Source organism: Pezoporus occidentalis, unplaced genomic scaffold (genome assembly GCF_034315485.1).
Source record: "Pezoporus occidentalis ecotype Australia unplaced genomic scaffold, CSIRO_AGI_Poc_V1 ctg12, whole genome shotgun sequence".
Lineage (NCBI taxonomy): Eukaryota > Metazoa > Chordata > Aves > Psittaciformes > Psittacidae > Pezoporus > Pezoporus occidentalis.
In genome coordinates this window covers 977473-997079 of record NW_026912994.1, presented here as the reverse complement: position 1 = coordinate 997079, position 19607 = coordinate 977473, and the positions used below count along the sequence as shown (strand labels likewise).

Below are 19607 nucleotides of genomic sequence, written 5' to 3'. Positions count from 1 at the left end.
CAACTGGCATTTAGAAAACTCACACTTAGTGAACTGCAGAGGGAGGAAAGCATGCGTCAGATGCACGGAGTTTGTATTCCTTTTTACCAGTTTGCACAGCTCTGGTGATGTCAATTAGTCTGGATTTCCAGAACTGCACAGAAAGCCAGGAAAACACCACTAATCTTGCTGTTCAGCTATGTTTGAACAGCAGTGCTTATCACCAGTACAGAGCCAGCACAGGACTTTGCACAGCATTGCACAGCTATTGCTGCAGCAGGGTTAGCAGCCACAGCCTGCGTGGGAACTATTTGCCGCAAAATGAGTGTTAGCTGGGATGCTGCAAACCAAGAGAAGCTGGCTCAATTTGTAGCTGTCTCACAGAGTAGCTGGGGTTTCATTTCCTTTAAAATGCCTTTGAAAATAAAGTTGTGATTGTCCACTTGCAAATTAGTTGTGGGTCTGCTCGTCCCTCCTGACTGGCTTTGGCATTCATTTTTTGCCAAGGGACCACCAGAAGGTACTGAAACACTGTGTCCTTGCAGCTCTGGGTTTGCTGCTTGGCAAACAGCTTTGTACCTCCTTCCCTCAAAGTGGTTTGGAAATGGTGCTGTGTGTGGAGAGAGAAAAACATACGGTGGGTTACCTTCACACAGAGTCATCGTTCTAGCTGCACAAGTTTAACTGTTGATATGAAATCTATATTTCAGTAAAAACTTTCATCTAAATATCAAATTAAATCCATTTTTCCTGTAACTGTGCATTTGAAAGCATAATAATTAATATTACTGGCATTATTTTATAAGACTTTTGTGATATTAGTTCATTTCTCCACGAACCGCTCATTTCTCCACCTAAGGCCCCAAGGAAAACTTCATTTAACTTTTTAAAAAAACCAAAACCAACCCCTTCACACTAAACATGAAGGCACAATGAATAATTTGAGGCACACACAGGGCAAATATTTTAATGGTCTGAACACCAAATCGCAGTGTGATAGCAGACATGGGTTCATGCTTTTTTCCACGCTTCTGTTCTGTGGGATAAAAATGCTCCCAACAGGGCTATGGAGGGTGCACGCATCTTGGAAAATGCTTCCCAATGCTTAAGCCATGAAAAGTAAAGGATAAGCAAAATGTCAGCTGCTGGCATGAAAATGAGCTAAAAAGCAAAGTAATCTATAATGGGAGGCAAACTGTAATGATACTGCACATTGCCGTGTGCCACACACTGAGACAACTATTTCCAATTTATCAAGACTTGCTTTTCTTATACACCAGTGGCAGGGCTTTATTTTTCATCCAGACACTAATTAACACATTGTAAAGATCTGCATCTAAATACTCCCAGGGTGTTGGTGGCTGTGCCAGGCGTGTCCCAGGGCACAGCCGGTAGGGTCGGTGCAAAGGGTGCAGGGTTTGAACTGCTCCCGCTGTCTGCGCAGGCAGCTGCCGCTGCACGAGGTTAAGATGTTTGCTGCTCCTTTCTCAGGCGGCACAACCTCCTCCATGCTGCCACGTCGCAGCCCGGGGGGTGGGACGGCAGTGGCGGCTGGGAAGTTGGTCAGCCGGGAGTGTGTCCCGGGCACCGCAGCGACGTCGTGCCTGGGAGGCCACAGCCCCAAGAGGCACAGACCACTTGCATGTAAGTACAGCTGCCTGCGAGGCAAGCACTAGCTTAGCAGATTGCGTTAAATTCCTCCAAGAGGAATCCCTGTCTTGCTGGTGTTCATGGGCAAATGCTGTCCTGTGCTAATAAACCTAAGCTCCTGCTGCAAATAGGTTACAGCTGAGAGCACGCACACTTGGTTTTTTTCTTCATGGGGAAGGTTTAAAGCGGTTTGGGGTGAGTTTAAAGCAGGTTTAATTCTACTAGCACCAGCCCAAACAAGGGGTAGATCAAGTAACTGCAGTGTAAACAGTCTGTTTTCAAAACTTCTCAATCTTTCTAGGGAGCTGTATATGAATTTGGATTATCGTTGAAGGGAGCATGCCCAAATGAACATCATTATCCAAAAGTTTCCATTAGCCTCATTCAGAAAAAAAAAAATCCTTTTCCTCCTTCTCTTTACTCATTTTTAAAGTTAACTGGCTGCAATTCAAACAGCAAAACATGTAAGTGAAATAAATGGGGTAAATGCAAACAGCCAAAAGCATAATGACAGAAATGAGACAAATTTCTTGAACTGCATCTAACATGAAAATGAATCTCAGCTGCTCATTAGAGACCGCCAAGCAGTGAACACAGGCAAATTAAATCATGGGAAATAGAGGGAGGCACAGAAGAAAGGTTGATTGTCTAAATCTCCTCTTATTAACTGCAAAATATTTTTTTCAAGATCGAATGCAGTAAAATACGTTAGTGGCAAATTGCAAAGCCTCTTTGTGCATTTAAAGTAAAAGCAAGGTGTTGGGCAGAGCAGAGGAATGGGCAAACAAGGCGTATACCACTTTATTTTCAGAGTGGGTTAGCAGCAAGTAATTCTCACCTGACTTACAGCCAGGTGTGTGCTTCCTTACTCTCTATGGCAAAATTCGTACTTGGTTTCCCCAGCTAAATTCAGATTTTTCTGGGGATTCAAGTGTTGGTCATCTGTGAGAAGGAGAGGTTGCTGCTCTGAGGCTCATGTGTGGTAGCTGAGCTGGGTGGGGGCACTGTGCTGCCTCCATGCACGTGAGTGGCAGATATCACCCTGCGAGACAAGCGATGGTCCCCCACCATAGAGTCAATTCATCTGCAATTTGTTGGTCTGTGTGATGCATGGGCTGTTTTGCCTATGTTACCTAACACCACCAGGCTCACTGAAACAGGTAGCAAAGGGAAAGCTTTGTGGCTGGGGGGGGGGGGGGGCATCATCTTCACATTTTATTCCTGCCAGTCCTCGTGGGCATCCAGGACCCAAACAGTTTTTAAAGCTCTCCCGTCTCCAAGTTATCAGTCTTGTTTCATCATTGCTCTTTAACATCCTTGGTTTTGTTGTTTTTTTCTCTTGAAAATATCCTTGCTGACTGAGAGGGTGGGGAACAGCGAGTGAATCAAAAATTGAGTCTGCCTTGGAGGTAGTATGGGTGGAAAATCACACCTTGGGTCCTGCTCTGGAGGTTGCATGCATTGGAGGAAGTGCATTGCTGCAAACCTTCACCATGCATCTGCTTTCAGGAACCTTGGGATGTTTAGAGATGAGGCTTCATGGGATGCAAAACCAAAACATCACAGTTTGGATGTTATCTCAGACACAAGACATCCTTGTGTTACCCTTGCATATCTTTAGAGACAAGACATTTTTGTCTCTAAACTGGAGAGACATAAATCTGATGTATGGACAAGCTGGTGGACAAAGAATTGGCTGGATGGCCACATGCAGAGAGTTGCTGTCAATGGCTTAATGTCTAACTGGAGACCAGTAATGAGTGGTGTCCTTCAGGGACTGGTATTGAGAGCTACCCTGTTCAGCATCTTTGTCAGTGACATAGACAGTGGGATTGAGTGTGCCCTCAGCAAGTCTGGCGATGACACCAAGCTCTGTGGTTCGGTTGATACGCTGGAGGGAAGCGGTGGGATCCAGAAGGACCTTGACACACTTGAGAGGTGAGCCAGTGCCAGCCTCATGGAGTTCAGCAAAGCAAAGTGCAAGGTCCTGTACATATTGGGGCAATCCCAGTCACAGCTACAGGTTGGGCAAAGAAGAGATTCAGAGCAGCCCTGCCGAGAAGGACCTGGGGGTGTTGGTCGATGAGAAAATGAACATGAGCTGGCTTCAGTGTGCACTCGCAGCCCAGAAAGCCAACCATATCCTGGGCTGCATCGAAAAGGAGCATGACCAGCAGGTTGAAGGAGGTGATCCTGCCCCTCTACTCTGCTCTTGTGAGACCCCACTTGGAGTACGGTGTGCAGTTCTGGTGTCCTCAACATAAAAAGGACATGAAACAGTTGGAGCAAGTCTGGAGGATCATCCACAAGGATGAATAGGGGGCTGGAGCACCTCCCGTATGAAGACAGTTGGGGCTGTTCAGCCTGGAGAAGAGAAGGCCACGTGGAGACCTCATAGCAGCCTTCCGGTATCTGAAGGGGGCCTATAAGGATGCTGGAAAGAGACTCTTCATCAGAAACTATAGTGATAGGAAAAGGGGTAATAGGTTTAAACTTAGACAGGGGAAGTTCAGGTTAGATATAAGAAAAAAGTTCTTTACTGTGAAGGTGGTGAGGCACTGAAACAGGTTGCCCAAAGAAGTGGTGAATGCTCCATCTCTGGCAGTGTTCAAGGCAAGATTAGACAGAGCCTTGGGCAGCATGGTCTACTGGAAGGTGCTGGAACTAGATGATCTTAAGGTCCTTTCCAGCCCAAACTATTCTGTGATTCTATGAGCATCAAAAGAAAGTGGGCAAAGCCAAGCAGCTTATGTTATCATTGAAAAGGAAGGAGGAGCTGGGGTGGATCTGCTGAGCGTGACAGCTTTCCGTAGAAGAAATCGTTCTTCAAGAAAGAGTGAGCACCAGAAAGAGGTGATTGCCAGGAAATGTGGAGATGTCAGGGAGAAATTGTGACCATCTTTCTGCAGTGGTGTAACTGTCTTGGTGTACAGGGGAGAAGGAGTCATTCCTATACAGAGGCTTTAGGGTTGGCACCATCTGGTATGACATTCTTATAAGCAAGTGAGGAAGACATAGCCTTGATGAGACAGCTATTGGGTGGGTGGAAAACTGGTTGCACAGTTTGTCAGAAAATTTATCAGCAGTTCACTGCCAGAAACGGAGGTAATGATGAGTAGGAACCTGAGCCCACTACTCCTTGTGTTTCTGTTTATGATTGGGAGGAGGGACAGGACTGTTGCTGGGAGATAATTGAGCACAACAGAGAACAGAATTATAATTCAAATGGACAAGAGAAGTAGTCTGGAAAAAGCCTGTGCTTTGTATTTCAGTGATCATGCTGGTGAGCAAAGGCAAGGGGTGTGGGGTCTCGGTGGGGTGAAGGAAGCCATCCCAGCTGTGCTGGAAGCCAGGGGGTGTCAGCAGGTGGGAGGCTTTCACCCTTGGCTGCTGCACTTCTGCAACAACGGGGTTTGGCTGGAGACAGTCCAAAGGGAGCAATAAAAATAGCAAGAGGTGGCTAGGATGTAACCTCTGCAGGAAAGCCAGAGGAGACTGTAGGAGACACTGGGGATGTACGCTCCGATCCTTAAGCTTGGGACCCTTGAGAAGGAAGGGGGTTCCTCTTTCTCCTTGCCATTTGCTACAAGACGTGACAGACTTAAACTGTGGTTTGAGAGGGGATGAACACATCTCTGTGGAGCTTTCACAGTACAGCTGGATGTTTCCCAGTAGCATGCTCTGCCTCCCTCTCTCCCAGCTTGTAAAACTGGGTTTAGTTTAACATCCATTCCAGTGACTCACATGGCTTTCATGAGTTAACCACTTAGCCTGTGGGAGTCATACCAGTATCTTCAGAGGAACTAGAAAAATAAAGAGTGCATTTATAAGGTTTTTATTGTTCTCGCCCCACCATCAACATTCCCTCTAAGAACATCAAAAGATTAAAAAAAGAGATAGAGGCATCTTCCAGCACCTCTGGAGATGTGTGTTGCACTTTCTTCTAATCCAGACCAAGTCTTTGGAGCTTCTCCATGCCTTCAAGAAATAAGGGAATTTTTCTTATGTTTAAGAACCATCTAAAGGCCTTTTTACTGGGTTTTAACAGAGTCCTGTGTCAGCACAGTTAAAAAATGTTGGCATTTCCTCTGTGCAGATTAAAGATGATATATTACCTTTGCTGCTCAAACCTGATTTACAGCTTCTATTTCAAAATTGCATAATACCTTTTTAAGTGCTCTAAAGTGCAGCAGCAGGGCTGAGAATGCAGAGCAAAGTCCAGGCATGGTTTTTACCTCTCTAGCATTTGTTATTCTGATACGCGGATGGACTCCACAACTTGTTAAAGTTGTAAAGTAGGTGTGCCTTATTCGGCGCTGAGGCGCATGGGGGATAGCTCCTTCAACGACGTGCGCACCTCAGCATCCTTTCCCCTTTACATTTATCCTCTAATGTTATACATATGCATGAGGTTGCACAACACGTATGTACATATTCATGTCCTATTCCTGCTTCGTATTATAATAAGCTAAAAGGTCCTTTGCACTTGTGCAGTGCCTCCTGGTGCTCATGGGCCTCAAGATTAAGTAAACGAGTCTTCCTCGAGCCTGAACTTTTCACCCCTAGTCATTATGCATGCTCCCTGGAGGCTTGGTCATTGTCAAACCGCAGAGCCAATTTCAGCTGGCCTAGGCATCCGAAGGAAATCAAGTCACGGTCCCTACCTCTTAACAATAGCTATGTCCTTATTATCTTGTTCTAGCATACATCGTGAGTATGATAAGCATGAACGAGTAGTAACATTGTTAAGCAAGCGGCTTGACCTACCCCCTTGTACATTGCAAGTAGGATAAGCATGAGCAAGCAGTAACACTGTTAAGCAAGTGGCTTGACCTACCCCCCTGTACATCGGTTAACCCTTTGCATCAATTCCTTCCCTAGATCTGCAAGAAGAGCTGCAAGGAGCAACCTGACCCATCCTGTAGCCTTCCAACCACCAGTATGGCATCACCAATGAGGAGCTTGTTTAGTGACCCTGAGAGATACCTCCAGTCTTTCCGCCTCTTCCTCGCGAATTCGACCGAGCACCAGTGCATGCAGGAGTTCATGGAGAGACAGTTGCCAGCTGTGATAGGGAGGTAACATATAAGTGGTCACATCGAGCTGAATGGCACTGACAGACTTGGCTGATCTCAGAAGGCTGTCTGCAGGAGGCATATTGCTGTTCCCTGCTGGCCATCCTGTCTGTCAGTGTCTGTGGGTCTCTGTTAGGGCTTGGCTGGAGATTTCAAGTGCACACACTGCTGAATGGCTGTTTGGCTGTTCTTCGGGATGGGTCCCGCCTATCAGGAAGGAGATAAGGCTGAATTGTTTCATTGCATGCAAATACAGCTTGCCTTGAATCAACGATAAAATGCACTAGCAGATACTATGTTCTAATATTAAGTTTGATTGTGAGCATCCTTTTAAAAGTAATCTTTTTAGGTAATATTTAGTCTCTCTTTCACGTGTTTGAATAACAGTCCTGCCCTGGTGTGTGTTTTTCTCTGGACCCCTTGCTTTGTGGGCTGGCTTGAGTGGCAGGCAGCCAGTGTTAAACCCTGTCTCTGAGGAGGTCCTTCTCTGGGCTCAGGTTTTTATGGCTCTGCCAAAGCCTCACTAAGGTGTTTTAAACGTGTTATGCTCTCCAGTACTGGGTAGCTCTCCTAAATGTATAAATAATGTTTTTCAGTATTGGAAATGGGAAATCTGCAATCAATATTCTAAGCGTTGGTGGTGGAGCAGGTATGCTATGGACTTCAATATTGATATCTTGTTTTTTTTTTTTCCCCAGTGAATAGGGGATTAAAAATTGCAGAAAGGAGCAGAGGAGGAAATAAGTTTTTTTCTTGAAAAGTCAGCTCCTGGGGACAGATGGTGCTAGCTGGTGTGTGGCGACATCATCTGGGAACAGCTTGTGCCTCCCTGCCTCTCTCTATGAGAGACCTCCTTCTACACCATCACTCCTCAAGGGCAGAGAGAAGCTTGACTGCCCCGTAGTACTTCTGTGCAACACTCCCACCCCCAAATCTCTTAGATTCCTCAGAATATTCAATTTTTATTGGCAAAAAAAAAATTGCATTTTTCTTTTTTTAATTTTATTACAGTTATTCTTCCCTGTACCTACTTACCGAGACAGTAACTACCCATCACTGCTGCCTCCTGCCCTGATATGTGATAGCCTAGGCTGAGCGCTGTTTTGCCTTTATGTACTTCCTGACCATGGTCAATAAACGAGCCCCTCGTGGAGCTACTCTTCTCCAAAACACTGGAGCTGAACATAAGCTCCAGAATGAATCCAGAAGAAAGTGGAAGAAATAAATTTCTTATCTGGAGTTTGCTGGATGGAAAAACAATATGAAGAACATCAAATGGCTTTCTCTCATTAAATTCTTGCTTAAGTTGCCCATAATTAAAGCCTCTGTTTCTAATTCTGCTCTGCCTATTAAGTCATCAAACTTAAATTTTATATTAACAGTTAATTTAGTTTAAATGCTTTAGTCATGCCATCTCCAAAGACTGATCTCAGCTTTGTCAATCTCTCCTAATAAGTAAAAATAATTGTATGCAAATGGTGGGCATTAGTTATAAAACACGTTGAGAGAGCAGTAATATTGCTCTCCACACAAAGGAAACTATTCTGCCAAAAAAAAAGTGTTGTTTCTAACAGGAACACTTAGTGAGGTACTCAACTCCCTAACCAGGGATGTTCCAGCTAAGTGGACATTCAAGCAATACTATGCAGGCAAAACTCATTTTGTGATGCAAAAATCGACAAACCACCAAACCCCCTGCTGTTTTCTGGCTTGTTCTCTTCCCCTGTTTTTGGGAGGTAAGGGAAGCAAATTCCCCCCCCCCCCCCCCCCACCCCCCACCCCCCGGCTAATCCTGGATGGTGGAGGGCAGTGATGAAGCTGCTGCCTTGGCCTCATCTGCCCCCGTGATTTGCAGGGAGGGAGCATGGAAGGAAAGTTTCCTTTCCACTTTCCTACCTCGAGAGACAAGCACACCATTTAATGTAGCATCATATCCCATTGCACCAGCCCATGTACAGCGCCTGCCTTTGCCTACAGCTTCTGCTTTATTAAGTTCACACTCCAGCACACAGGACTTTGTACCTTTAAAAACCATAAAAGTCATCAATGCTGCTATAAAGTAGCAACTGTGCTATAAACTATTCCGTTACGTAAAATGTTTAATTAGAAGCTTAATGGTGAACATAGTGGTAGCCTTTAAAAGGTAATTGTGTTGGAGAGTTTAAATAATTTGGATAGCCTAATTGCCAAATTGTAGATAATGCAAGCTGCCACAGATTTGACTGTAAAATGCCTCGGGACACTTGTTTGCATATAAAAGAGCTAACCGAAGTCAGTTAAGGCTGTGGATTAAATTATTAATCAAAGGGGTGTGTGTGTGGGGGTGTTTAGAAACAATACAAGGGTGGTTTGGCAACAGAAGAGTATATTAACCACATATATAAATTCAAAATTCATTTTTTTTCTAGGAGGAGCTACGAAGTCTTTTCAAAGGGCTAATCCCTTTTACAGAAAGTTGGTAAAGGAACCAAAAATCAAAATATTCTAGTACTTCATTACAAATTCTCTGTTCTCAAATTCTACAATGGCAGTGAGCAGATGACTGGCTTTGCTCCGATTTTTCAGCAGAATACAGGGTTTGCAGTGATTGCAAAGCTGCAGCTATTTCTGTTGCTTCAGAAATTCAGTTTCCCTCCCTCAAAAAATCATATGCCATATAAATTTTGGTGGTGTTAGTGCTGTAAGAAAGACATGTAAGTTTGAAAAATTGGAACCCTTCTTCACTTTTTATGTTAAATTCTCAGGGCATTAATAAGCAGATGAGACCTCAGATGAGTGCTGGATTTTGACCTGTGATGATGTGTGGTGGGGTCAGAAATAGGCAGAGAGTTCTTCATAGTGAAAAGGACGCTCCTGGGGAAAGAGCTGATATGCTGGGTTGAGCTCTGAGGAGCACATTATGACTATTGAATCCATGGTATTTTCCTTTTGTACCTCAAATCTTCTGTATAATGTAGCTAATGCTGAAGTGGTGGGAGCCCAGGACCACTGAAAATCAGGAAGATGGGTAAAGGCTAGGCAAATACAGTGGGGGAGCCCTCCCTCAGCAAGGGCCTGTCTCGCCATCAGGGTTCGCTGGGTGATCTTTCATTCAGTACATAATTTGGTTCATTTGTAGAGAATTTTATAAAATGGACTTGTGTGCAAGCACAAGGAAATATTTCAGAACGAAGCTCAGTATTTGTCTGTAACACAGCCTCTGGATCTGTTATTCACCACAGCTACCCCTCTGTTTCACTCTTTATACCTTAATTAATTCTTCTGTTATTTTTTCCGCTTCCTATATTGTGGATGGGGAGAGGTGATCAAGAGCAATGGCAGCTCATTTTAAATTTTGAAATGCTGGATCTATTGGTACTTCTGTCAGTAAAATAATTGCAGCTGGCCTGAACAGTGTCCAGAGAGAACTATTCCTCACTAAAAAAAGTAGTCAGTTCTGGGGTACTGTGCAAACAGGGGTTAGATAAACACAGATGGTATGTGCACATACTTATGGAAAAAGTCATAGTACAGTAAAGACAAACAGACATGAATGTTGCCTCTGATTCCAGTGTAAACACATATTCTCTGCTCCCTCACCCACGTGACTTGGTAACCAGTGAGGCACTTGGCTAGAAATGCTCTTTGCTGACTCTTAAGAAATCCTGCCAGGTTTGCTGGTGATTTGGGACTATCAGAACTGGTACTATCAAAGCCATTTAGGATCTGCCCGGGGAAGTTAGGAAGTTAGGCCATGTCCAGAAAATAGGACGTCAAGCCATGTACATGAATGTGTCTGTTTTTCCCTTGGCACTGATGGTGGCAGTCAGAGAGGAGGAGTAAAGATAGTTGGAACTGATACTGAAATTTTTCTCAAATCCTAGAGCTAAACCTTCAGTGGCAATCTGGTGAGAATACAAAGCAGCTACATGTACCTGTGTGGTACATTTTCTGTACATGAATGGCAGGCATCACCAACGGGGGATGTGATCATCGTGGAGATAGGAGTTGCCTGAGCTTTACTTTCATCTGGTATTTCATGTTGCTTGCTTCCCTAGGTGAGATTGACCTGCTGATACTCTCAAAAGTACAAGCCAGATATCCAGGGGTCACCATCAACAACCATGTGATAGAACCAAGCGCTGACCAAATCTTCAAGTACAAAGGTATTTTTACATTAAATAAATGAAACTTTAATTAAGTATGCTAAATTCATTAGAATTACCCTGCATTCAGATACTTTGTCAGAATTGGCTCTTAAAAGTAAAAAAAAGTCCCTATTTTATGCTTTTTTGCCATCATTGCTTTTCAACAATGTTTAGTCTTTCATTAAAATCTTAGTTTCTCACATTGCGAAGAGCTCTGCATGGCAAATGCTTGGGCTAGACAAGCTTAAAAAGCTAAACTAGGTGGGAACTGATGGGTGATTGTACGGGAATAGAGTAAAATCTGCACATTTCAGAAAGTTTTTCTCCTTCAACTTGCACTGAATCAGGACCCCCCCCCTCAGCATCAAAGGGAAAATTCTAGTGTCTCATGGTAATTCTCACATATCTTAAAAATTGCTTACAAATAACAATTAGCTAAACCTCACAGCGTTACACTAAATTACTTGGCATCCTTTGAATTAGAAAACATTGAAAGGAAAGCAAGAGGGATAGGAAGGACTTTTGCTGTGTGCTTAGTGGCTTAGAGCTTCTTTCCTTCCACCAGTCCCAAGGTCTGAGCAACATTTGTGAAGGAAAGACAAGAGTTTTCTAAGGAGAATTGAATGTTAGCAGGGGTGCTTTGGTCAAATTGCCCTACAAAGTGAGCATTAAATATCAATTCACAGTTTGAGTATGACTGGATTAACACCTACCAGGCTTTAATTTACCAGGTGGTCCTTTATGGAGGTGACACCGCCTATGGGGTACAGACTGTAAACAGCCCTGAGCAGAGCACACCTTGCCAGAAAACAGCTGCTGAATGAATGTGCCAGAAAAGAATGAAACTGGTCAGCAGTCCGAGCTGTTGGAAATGCTCCTAACCATAGTAAATAACAGATTATAAACCACACTGTAAATCTCCTACCCTTACTCTTGCTTAAGTCCTTAAAAATGAAGCATTCTTAGTATGAAGCAACTTGTGGAAGTTGAAGGAAAAATAATAAAACTTGTAACAATCCCTTTCTCCCTGCAGTGAGGGAGTTCCCAGTCACCAGAAGCACCAAAGGCTTCCAGGAAATGTATTTTTTTTATATCTGTCTCTGTATTACATGGACCTGATCCTTGAAATGATGGCTTGTGCAAAATCCCAGGAGCTTTTACATTGCTCCAGGCTGAGATGGTGAAGCATGGACAACAGATCATCTACTTGGCCTTGCACATAGCATTTCTGTCCTGTCTGGGCCATGGACCACAGGCTATGGGAGACTGGATTTGTGCTGAATCTTCCTAGTGGTCCTACCACTGATTAACTGGCAGTCCTACTTCAGTGAGTTTCTTTCCAGAATAAAGTTAATGTAAGATGTTGTCCTTATTTTAAGTTTTACGTTAAACTAGAAATGAAATATGAATCTGAATTTCTTTCTTTAAACTTTCTTGTTTGGTAATTAATCATGTCCCCAGTAGGTATCATTAATTAGGTTTCTGAGCCCTAAGATCTTCCAGAGAGAACTGGAAGCATTATCTGCACCTTTGAGGATTCAGTAGTTATATTTTCTGCCTAAACAGATACTTTCCCCTTGGGAAGGAGAAGCCAGGCTCACAGGAGAAGTTTCATACTGGGATGGGGACGTGCAGTGATTACAAATTGAGGTTTCTGTTAGGCTGCGTTGTAGAATGGAGGCTCTCCTCAAAGGCCCATGAGCAGGCTGTGGCTTTCCTTCATTCCCAGTCCATGTCCAGGTGAAGCTCCTTGGTGACCGTGGTTGGAGTGTTGGTGGCCCCACAACTGAGGTGCATTGACATTGCCTGCATGGTATGGCACAACTGCAGGTACTGAAGTTTTGATGGCACCCAGCTAGGGCACACAACCAGAATAAAATTAAGGAAAAACTTTCAAAATGGTTGGGGCGATACATTTTAGCTTCAGATGAATCTTTGGGCAGAAAGTTCCCATAATCAGAATGAGGTTGCCCTTTCTGAAAGTTCGACTTCAAAATCCCACCCTGGAAATGGTTTCAGTTTTCCTAGCACCTCCTTTCAGACTCTCTGGAAATTGAATTGAACCACACTGCACCAGATTATTTGTGATGGTGATATGAACTGCTGCTGAATGGAGCCTGAGTTTAAAACAGCAAATTAAATCTGAACTGCAAGTGCCAGAGCTGGTGACTGATAAATAGAAGCAAACAGAGTAATAGTAGCAGCATCAAAAAGGGTGGCCTATTTCCAGCCATAAAAGAGAGGAGATGAGGACTGATAAACCATTTCTCATCTACACAATAGGGGTATGGCCTAATCAGAGCCCTAAAGGAGAAACATTGTGATTAGTGGTGTAAAGGCCCTGGTCTTAGCAAATCATGTTGTTTTGAACATGTATTCTGTAGCTAAGGCTCAGTCTGCCTTTGGGCCATTTGAGTTTTAAATTTATGTTAACTCCAGCGAAGCACGGAAATCGCATCAGGGCTAGCTTTGTCCTGGAGCAATCCTGAGCTCCAGGCAGGAGCGCAGTGAGATGAGCTCCATATGCCAGCAGATGGACATTAATATTCTGGCATCCCCTAAATTCTGAAGTTATCTCTCATTTTTGCTCCCATAAAAGGCAAAGAAATGTAGTGAGCCAGGGCCTTGGTATAACTTACTCCTTCTCCAGCTTTCTGCTTTCCTCTGGTGCTGGATATGCATTCTGTCAAGGTATGAAAACATGCCATGTGTCACTCTTTATACTTCTCTTTGCTTTAAAATACTATTATGCCTTTTACCTGAAGCAGTTGGCTGAAACTGTGGGCTTTTGAAAAATTATTTGGACACAGCAGAAGACAAATGTCAAGTGATTGTTCCTTGCTCATGGAGCAAAGCTCCTTCCCTCTCCCACCATCCCCATGACACATTCCCAGAGTGAGCCAATTACTTTCTCTGCCCTTCTTGAGCTTTTAATTGTGCTTCTCTCAAAAATTAAATCCCCTTTGATCCATCCTCGTTTGTTCAGTCTCTAGAAAACCCTTTGCCATGGCCTGGCTTCTGCACAGCCATGTAGGGCTTGTGTGGCACCTAAGTGAAGAGGCCATCAACTCTTCCCCCATTCAGCATGGAATGTACTGCTCATGGCCTCATAACTGTTTATCTCAGCCAACATCTTGAAATTCAGTCATGGGGAAGAGTTGTTTGGGGTTTGGTTTGGTTTGGTTAGGTTTGGGTTGGGTTGTTTTTTTTTGATCAGGTGAAGACTGGATGAGCCCAAATGAGGGTTCAAAGGGAAAAACATCAGACCCTCTTAAGATTTCATCCTACAAAGACCTTTATAGCCCCCTTCTCACATATGTGCTCAAGATTTTAAATATTCTACTGCTGGGTTAAATTGGTACAAGATCTCTCTACCTAAATATGACTTCTGGATGTATAAAAGCTGTGAATGGAAATCAGTCTAGTATTTGCAATTGAGATAACTCTGTCCTGCCTTCTCTCATATTTCAGAACATGTGGCTGCAGCATCAAACCTTGAGAACATAAAGTTTACCTGGCATGAGGAGACAGCTTATGAATATGAAAGTCGAATGAGTGCAGAAAAGAAGTCTAAAAAATGGGACTTCATTCACATGATCCAGGTAAAAATCTCTGCAAAATAAATGTTGCCAAAGATTTGGCTATTAAAAGTATGCATGAAATATATGACCTCATTATCCACTCTAAGGGGAAGAAAGGTGAGTTTATTTCCCTGTAATTTAAAATGAACTGTAAAAATGGAAGACAAGTTACAGCAAAGCAGCTTTGGGCACAGTAGTCCAAATAACCAGGTGGTGGGTGTCCTCTCCATGAAATTGCCTTTGTATTTCCAAGTTTACTGAAGCCATTACAAGTAATCTTCAATGTTAAGAAAGGAAAATCTGTTTATCTCAGGTTAACAAATGACCATTCTTTGCAGTATGAGTCCATTGCCCAATTTTGTGCTAACGTACTTGCTGCAGTTCTGTACATTTGATTTCTTTTATTCCACCAGGACCTCACCGTATCTGCAAGTATCTCTGCTCTTTCCAGATGCTGTATTATGTGAAAGATGTCTCAGCGACTATCCAGTATTTCCACAGCCTCCTGGAAGAGCAGGCGAAGCTCCTCATTATCCTGGTGTCAGGTGAGAGCTGCTCTACCAGTGCTGCTCAACTGGGCAAGAACCATGAGGAGTTCTGTGGTTCCTGCAAGTTCAACACAGGCCATCTAGAAATCAGTGCGCATTTTTATTTATAACATGTTTTTTTTCACCAGTAGAGGTGAACTCACTGAGTAACAAATGGTGTCCACTCGTCTACATAGATTGAAATCTGCACAGTCTATATACCTGCACAGCTCGATGCTGCAGGTTGTAAAGTAGAAGGCTTTGTAAGCCAGAAAACCCATGCCAAGGACACAAAACATCTTTCTCTCGCCCTCTACCTTCCCCATCCCCAGCCAGTGATGGACGCTGCAGAGAACCCCACAGCAGGTGAGCAGCTTCATCCAGCGGCTCTCACTCACAAGAGCTCTTTCAACATCAGCTATTTTCTGTAAAAGACTTTTCAGGCCGGGTACCACATTATCTCACTCCTGGAGACTTGCAGCATTAAGCAAACAGCTACGACAGGGCTCGGCTGTGCCATACAGCAGGTGTTAGAGCACATATGGTTCATTTTCTTCTCAAACTGCCCATTTCCTTAATTTCATCATTTTGGGTGGAAAACAGCATTCTTAAGCTGTTTTGGATCTCAAAAGAGATGTTCTGTGGTCAATCCAGCAGGAAAATGTGGGAGCAGAGTAAATGATGACCTTTTATTATTGTGGGCAAAGTATGCTAGAGATACTGCAATGGTGGGGTCTAATGTGACTCTAGAAAGCCTTTAATTTGGTTCACAAGCTATAGAAATTTCAGTTGTGTAAACAGTCGCATCTGATAATTTTGCCAGGTATATTATTTGTTCAGAGGTTTAAGCTTATTTTTTAATTGAATTTGGTCGTGTCTGCAAACTGCAATATGTTTAATGAAGTTCTTTTTTTGTGTTCATGAAGTGTCCGCAATGAAGTGGCACTTCCCTGACCTTAATTTATTCAAACTATTTGTCTCCAAGCTATTTTTAGTTTAAAGTGTTTTCAAGCATCTCACTACAAGAAATCCCTGTTTTAAATGATCTGATTTTAAATTATTTGAAAGAACTGTTCTCATTCTTTGGCTGAAGTGGAATAGATCATAATATCAGACTATTGCTGATTACCTGTGTATAGTTAATTGAAACTCTTTTCCAGTTGCTTAACCTGTCCCTTTGGATATTCATGAAATGTGAATACAGGGGGAAACACATGTATTCAAAATTAATGTGATTAAAAATCACATTATGAAATCACATTAAAAATGAAAAGTATTTGAAGTCCTCTCTGGACCAGACAATTCTGTGTTTTCTAGTGAAGCAGAATGGAGCATAAATTTCTGGGCCCAGCAAGAAAATGAGACACAGGAGTAGGGCTCAGAATAGCAGAGGGGAAAGGAAGGGGAAAACCCTGGGGGAAAGAGGAGCAGAGGAGGGGAAGGAAGAAGTGCTATGAAAATGAGCACTGAAGCAAAAAGAGGCACTGAAAGATAAGCAGAACAAAGCTCAGTTCAAAAAATGAAGGTAACGTCATCTCCAACACAAACACATTAGGATGTGTTAATTAAAAAACAGGGAATAGGATTGATAGGAGAGGGCTTGGTCAGTTGGTGAGGGCTGCAGTCCCTCCTGCACTGCCCCTGCTGGGAGAGCAGGTGAGTTGCAAGAGCTATGTGGTGGTATTTTTAACATATTTAAAAAATCTGTTTACATCTCCTTGAAAACAAAAGTAGTGCCATATGCTGGGCCTATTGAGAGCTATTATAATAATGCTGCGTTCAGGTAGTGTATAATTGCTCAGCTCAGAGATGGCACTGAGTCACACAACACTGATACCAGCAAATTTTCTGCAATTAGTGTTCTGCATTCAATTTCCGCGAGGTGAAAGAAAATATTGTAGCCCCTCTTCTAAACACCAAACTGTTTATTTGGCTATAAATAACTGTTTGCAGATAAAGCATTTGCAAAATTGCCGAGCAACTGGGTTTAGTAGTTATGGAGATTTAGTGTCATAACTCTCAAGAGCTGCTCATTAGGCTTGAAGTTATTTTCATCCGGTCCAGTCATTCTGGGTGATCCTTTATAAATGATTTATGGAAGAAATGCTGAATCAGAAATCCAGGCTGAGGGAAAATAAAGATGTGAAGGCATATCTGGAGAGTTTTCAGTTCACCCAGCTTGTTTTCTTTGTAAAACGTCCCTTGAGAAGAGGTGCATGCAGAAACATGGGCTTGGCTTGAGCTTGGTTCTCTAGGTGACTGCAGTGCCACAGGGGCCTTTTCCTTCCTCACTCTTCATTGTTGCACATCCAAATAGTACCCAGCCAAAACATCCTTCTGCCAGCACTGGGGAGGTCTCCTTGGGGTGAGGGGCAACCCTCTCATTGCCCATGGCCAACAGCATGTGAGCGTGGTGGGAGAGAAAGCTGAAGGCTGGGAGGATGGTGCAGTTTCGATCTGGACTCCGTCCATCCCACCCTTTTCTCCATTACACATCCAGCTTCATGGACAATGTGATCAGGATTTTGTACCCCATGTAGGTCACATAGCAGATAGTTTACTGGTAATAAGTGTTTCAATGAAGCTCAAATGTAGCTCAACCACCATGTGATCAGGTGAAGGGAGAGGAGAGGATTTGGTCTTCCAAACCGCAGCAGAAACCTAAGGAATAGTTTAATTCATGAAGATGGCACTGAATAGCTGGTGTTCAGCATGTCAACTATAAAAGGATGTCGCTGCAAGATACTGCCTATGGGTATGAAGCAGGGAGGCACAGTGTGTTGAGAGTGGCAGGGAGGATGATTAAGTGCACTGAGGTGCTCTTGTCTCTGGGGGCTTGGTGGGAGGTGCTGAAGCTCCAGGGTAAGTAACGTGCCCATTCCCTTCTGCAACCCCCAATCCCAAGGCAGCCAGAAGCAGGGAGGCAACCATCTCCACCATGCCTCAGGACATATGTCCCAGTTCTGGAAAGATCCTGCTCACAGTGAGGACAACTGCTAAAAAAAATACGTGATAAAAATCTTGTGGTTTTCCTTATTCTTGAGCATTTTTCTGGTGGTTTATCCCAGGAACCAGTGGCTGGGAAGCGCTATGGAAGAAGTACGGGTCTTCCTTCCCTTTAAATGATCTCTGCTCTTATGTTTCCTCTGCTGACATAAAAAGGATACTGGATTCATCTGGGCTGAAGTGCCAGCTTCATGAGCTCCCATCCCACATGGACATAACAAGCTGCTTTATTGAAGGGAACAAGGATGGGGAGATGTTGCTGGACTTCCTGACAGAAACTTGTGAGTTTTCTAAAACTGCTCCTCCTGAACTAAAGCGTCAGGTAATAGAAGAGTTAAGAAAGCCTGAATGCAGTCAAGAAAGAGATGGGAAGGTACTTTTTAATAACAACCTGAGCGTAGTAGTGATTGAGCCATGAGTTAACCTCTTCTTGCTTCCTGATCTAAAGCAAATAGTCAAATGCAAACTGTTAACAGCTGAAATACATTTTTCATCCTTTAGAAATGGCTTAGTTTGCTTCAGTATTGATACATTATTTTTCGAGCCTGTTAAGAAATCAGTATTAATATCTGTTGTTATGAGTGAGCTTTAATACCTGATTAATTCTGTACCAATCTATGAATGTGTAACTCACTAAGCAGTTAATTGTGCTTTATCAGATAGTGTATAATCAGATGTAACTTGTACCATCCACTCAGGCACTGCAGAAACCTATTTCCTAAGAAATAATCAAGATCTATAACCTTTTCATCATCATCATTTAAAAACTCTCTGCAGACCAAATAAGCAAATGACAGTTTCTCAGTGCAGCTGGCAAGAGTGGAGGCTCAGAATGACTGACCATGTGCGTGGCTGCTAAGTGGGATTTCTTGAGCTTGTGACTTGATCTCATACCTCCAGTTATTGTGAAAGTGGCCTCATGCCTTCTGCATTTGCTGTGGTTGCCTGCTCCTGCCTCTGCAGCCAACTCTATTTAATGGCACTGCTTCCCTTCCTTTTCCCCACATTTTTATTTTCATGATGTCGCATCTGCAGAGTGATTTGTGTACCAGGTCCTTCTGGCACTTCAAGAGGGGTGCGATTGAAGATGGTTAAGACACAGCAGTGGTGACAACTGTCCTGGAGAGGTCATTTTTACTAGTGAGCCCCGACGCAAAGCCTTTGTTAGGAATCAGCTACTATTGTCACATAGGGCTTTTTGATACCTTTAGTTTACCACACAAACCTTTCTCTAGCCTGGAAGCAATGTTTTGTGAGCTTTGTAACAATGAAAATGTAGAATTAAACACTGATGCCAAACTGACAGGTTTCAGTGGGATTTGTTTCATTTTCAGTGGAGTTGTGTCAGCTAAATCTGTTTAGTATATTGTATAGGATGTTCAGCAAGAAGGTGTTCCTCAGTTCCTTCTCCATGTGGGGCTGTCTCTACTCTGATAGTCGATGCATGTGTTTTGCTGAATGATTTTATGGTTTTAAGAAGTATTATGCTCTCTACAAGGCACAATGCATACTGGGATACAATATAGTCGCTTGAATGAATTCAATAGTCTGAATACTCAATTTATCCCGTGAGACACGTGTGATGTCTGCCACTGAAATAATTTGATTCAATGTTGAAATGGTTTACTTTAGGTAATGTTTTAGCTGCAAGAAATTATGTTT

The 19607-nt window shown here is 43.2% G+C and overlaps 1 protein-coding gene across 2 annotated transcripts; it reads left to right on the top strand.

Annotated features, from left to right (window-relative positions):
* The first annotated feature begins 1411 nt into the window (after positions 1–1411).
* On the top strand, positions 1412–19248 carry LOC134156991 (histamine N-methyltransferase-like). 2 transcript variants are annotated; one of them, XM_062605468.1, is made up of 7 exons: positions 1415–1623; positions 6511–6707; positions 7301–7353; positions 10742–10849; positions 14303–14433; positions 14864–14957; positions 18008–19248. In XM_062605468.1, exons 2-7 carry the CDS (start codon positions 6571–6573, stop codon positions 18361–18363), a joined length of 879 nt encoding a protein of 292 aa, XP_062461452.1. In that variant the 5' UTR covers positions 1415–1623; positions 6511–6570; the 3' UTR covers positions 18364–19248. The 2 variants fall into 2 exon arrangements, with proteins under 2 accessions (XP_062461460.1, XP_062461452.1); XM_062605476.1 differs by lacking the exon at positions 14864–14957 and having other exon boundaries at positions 1412–1623; positions 18008–18208.
* Positions 19249–19607: the final 359 nt, after the last annotated feature.

Excerpts from the sequence above, each read along its gene's own strand:
- LOC134156991 (XM_062605468.1), top strand. The coding sequence starts at position 6,571 with ATGGCATCACCAATGAGGAGCTTGTTTAGTGACCCTGAGAGATACCTC. Across the intron at positions 6,708-7,300 it reads TTGCCAGCTGTGATAGGGAG|TATTGGAAATGGGAAATCTG; the intron begins GTAACATATAAG and ends AATGTTTTTCAG. Across the intron at positions 14,958-18,007 it reads CCTCATTATCCTGGTGTCAG|GAACCAGTGGCTGGGAAGCG; the intron begins GTGAGAGCTGCT and ends GGTTTATCCCAG.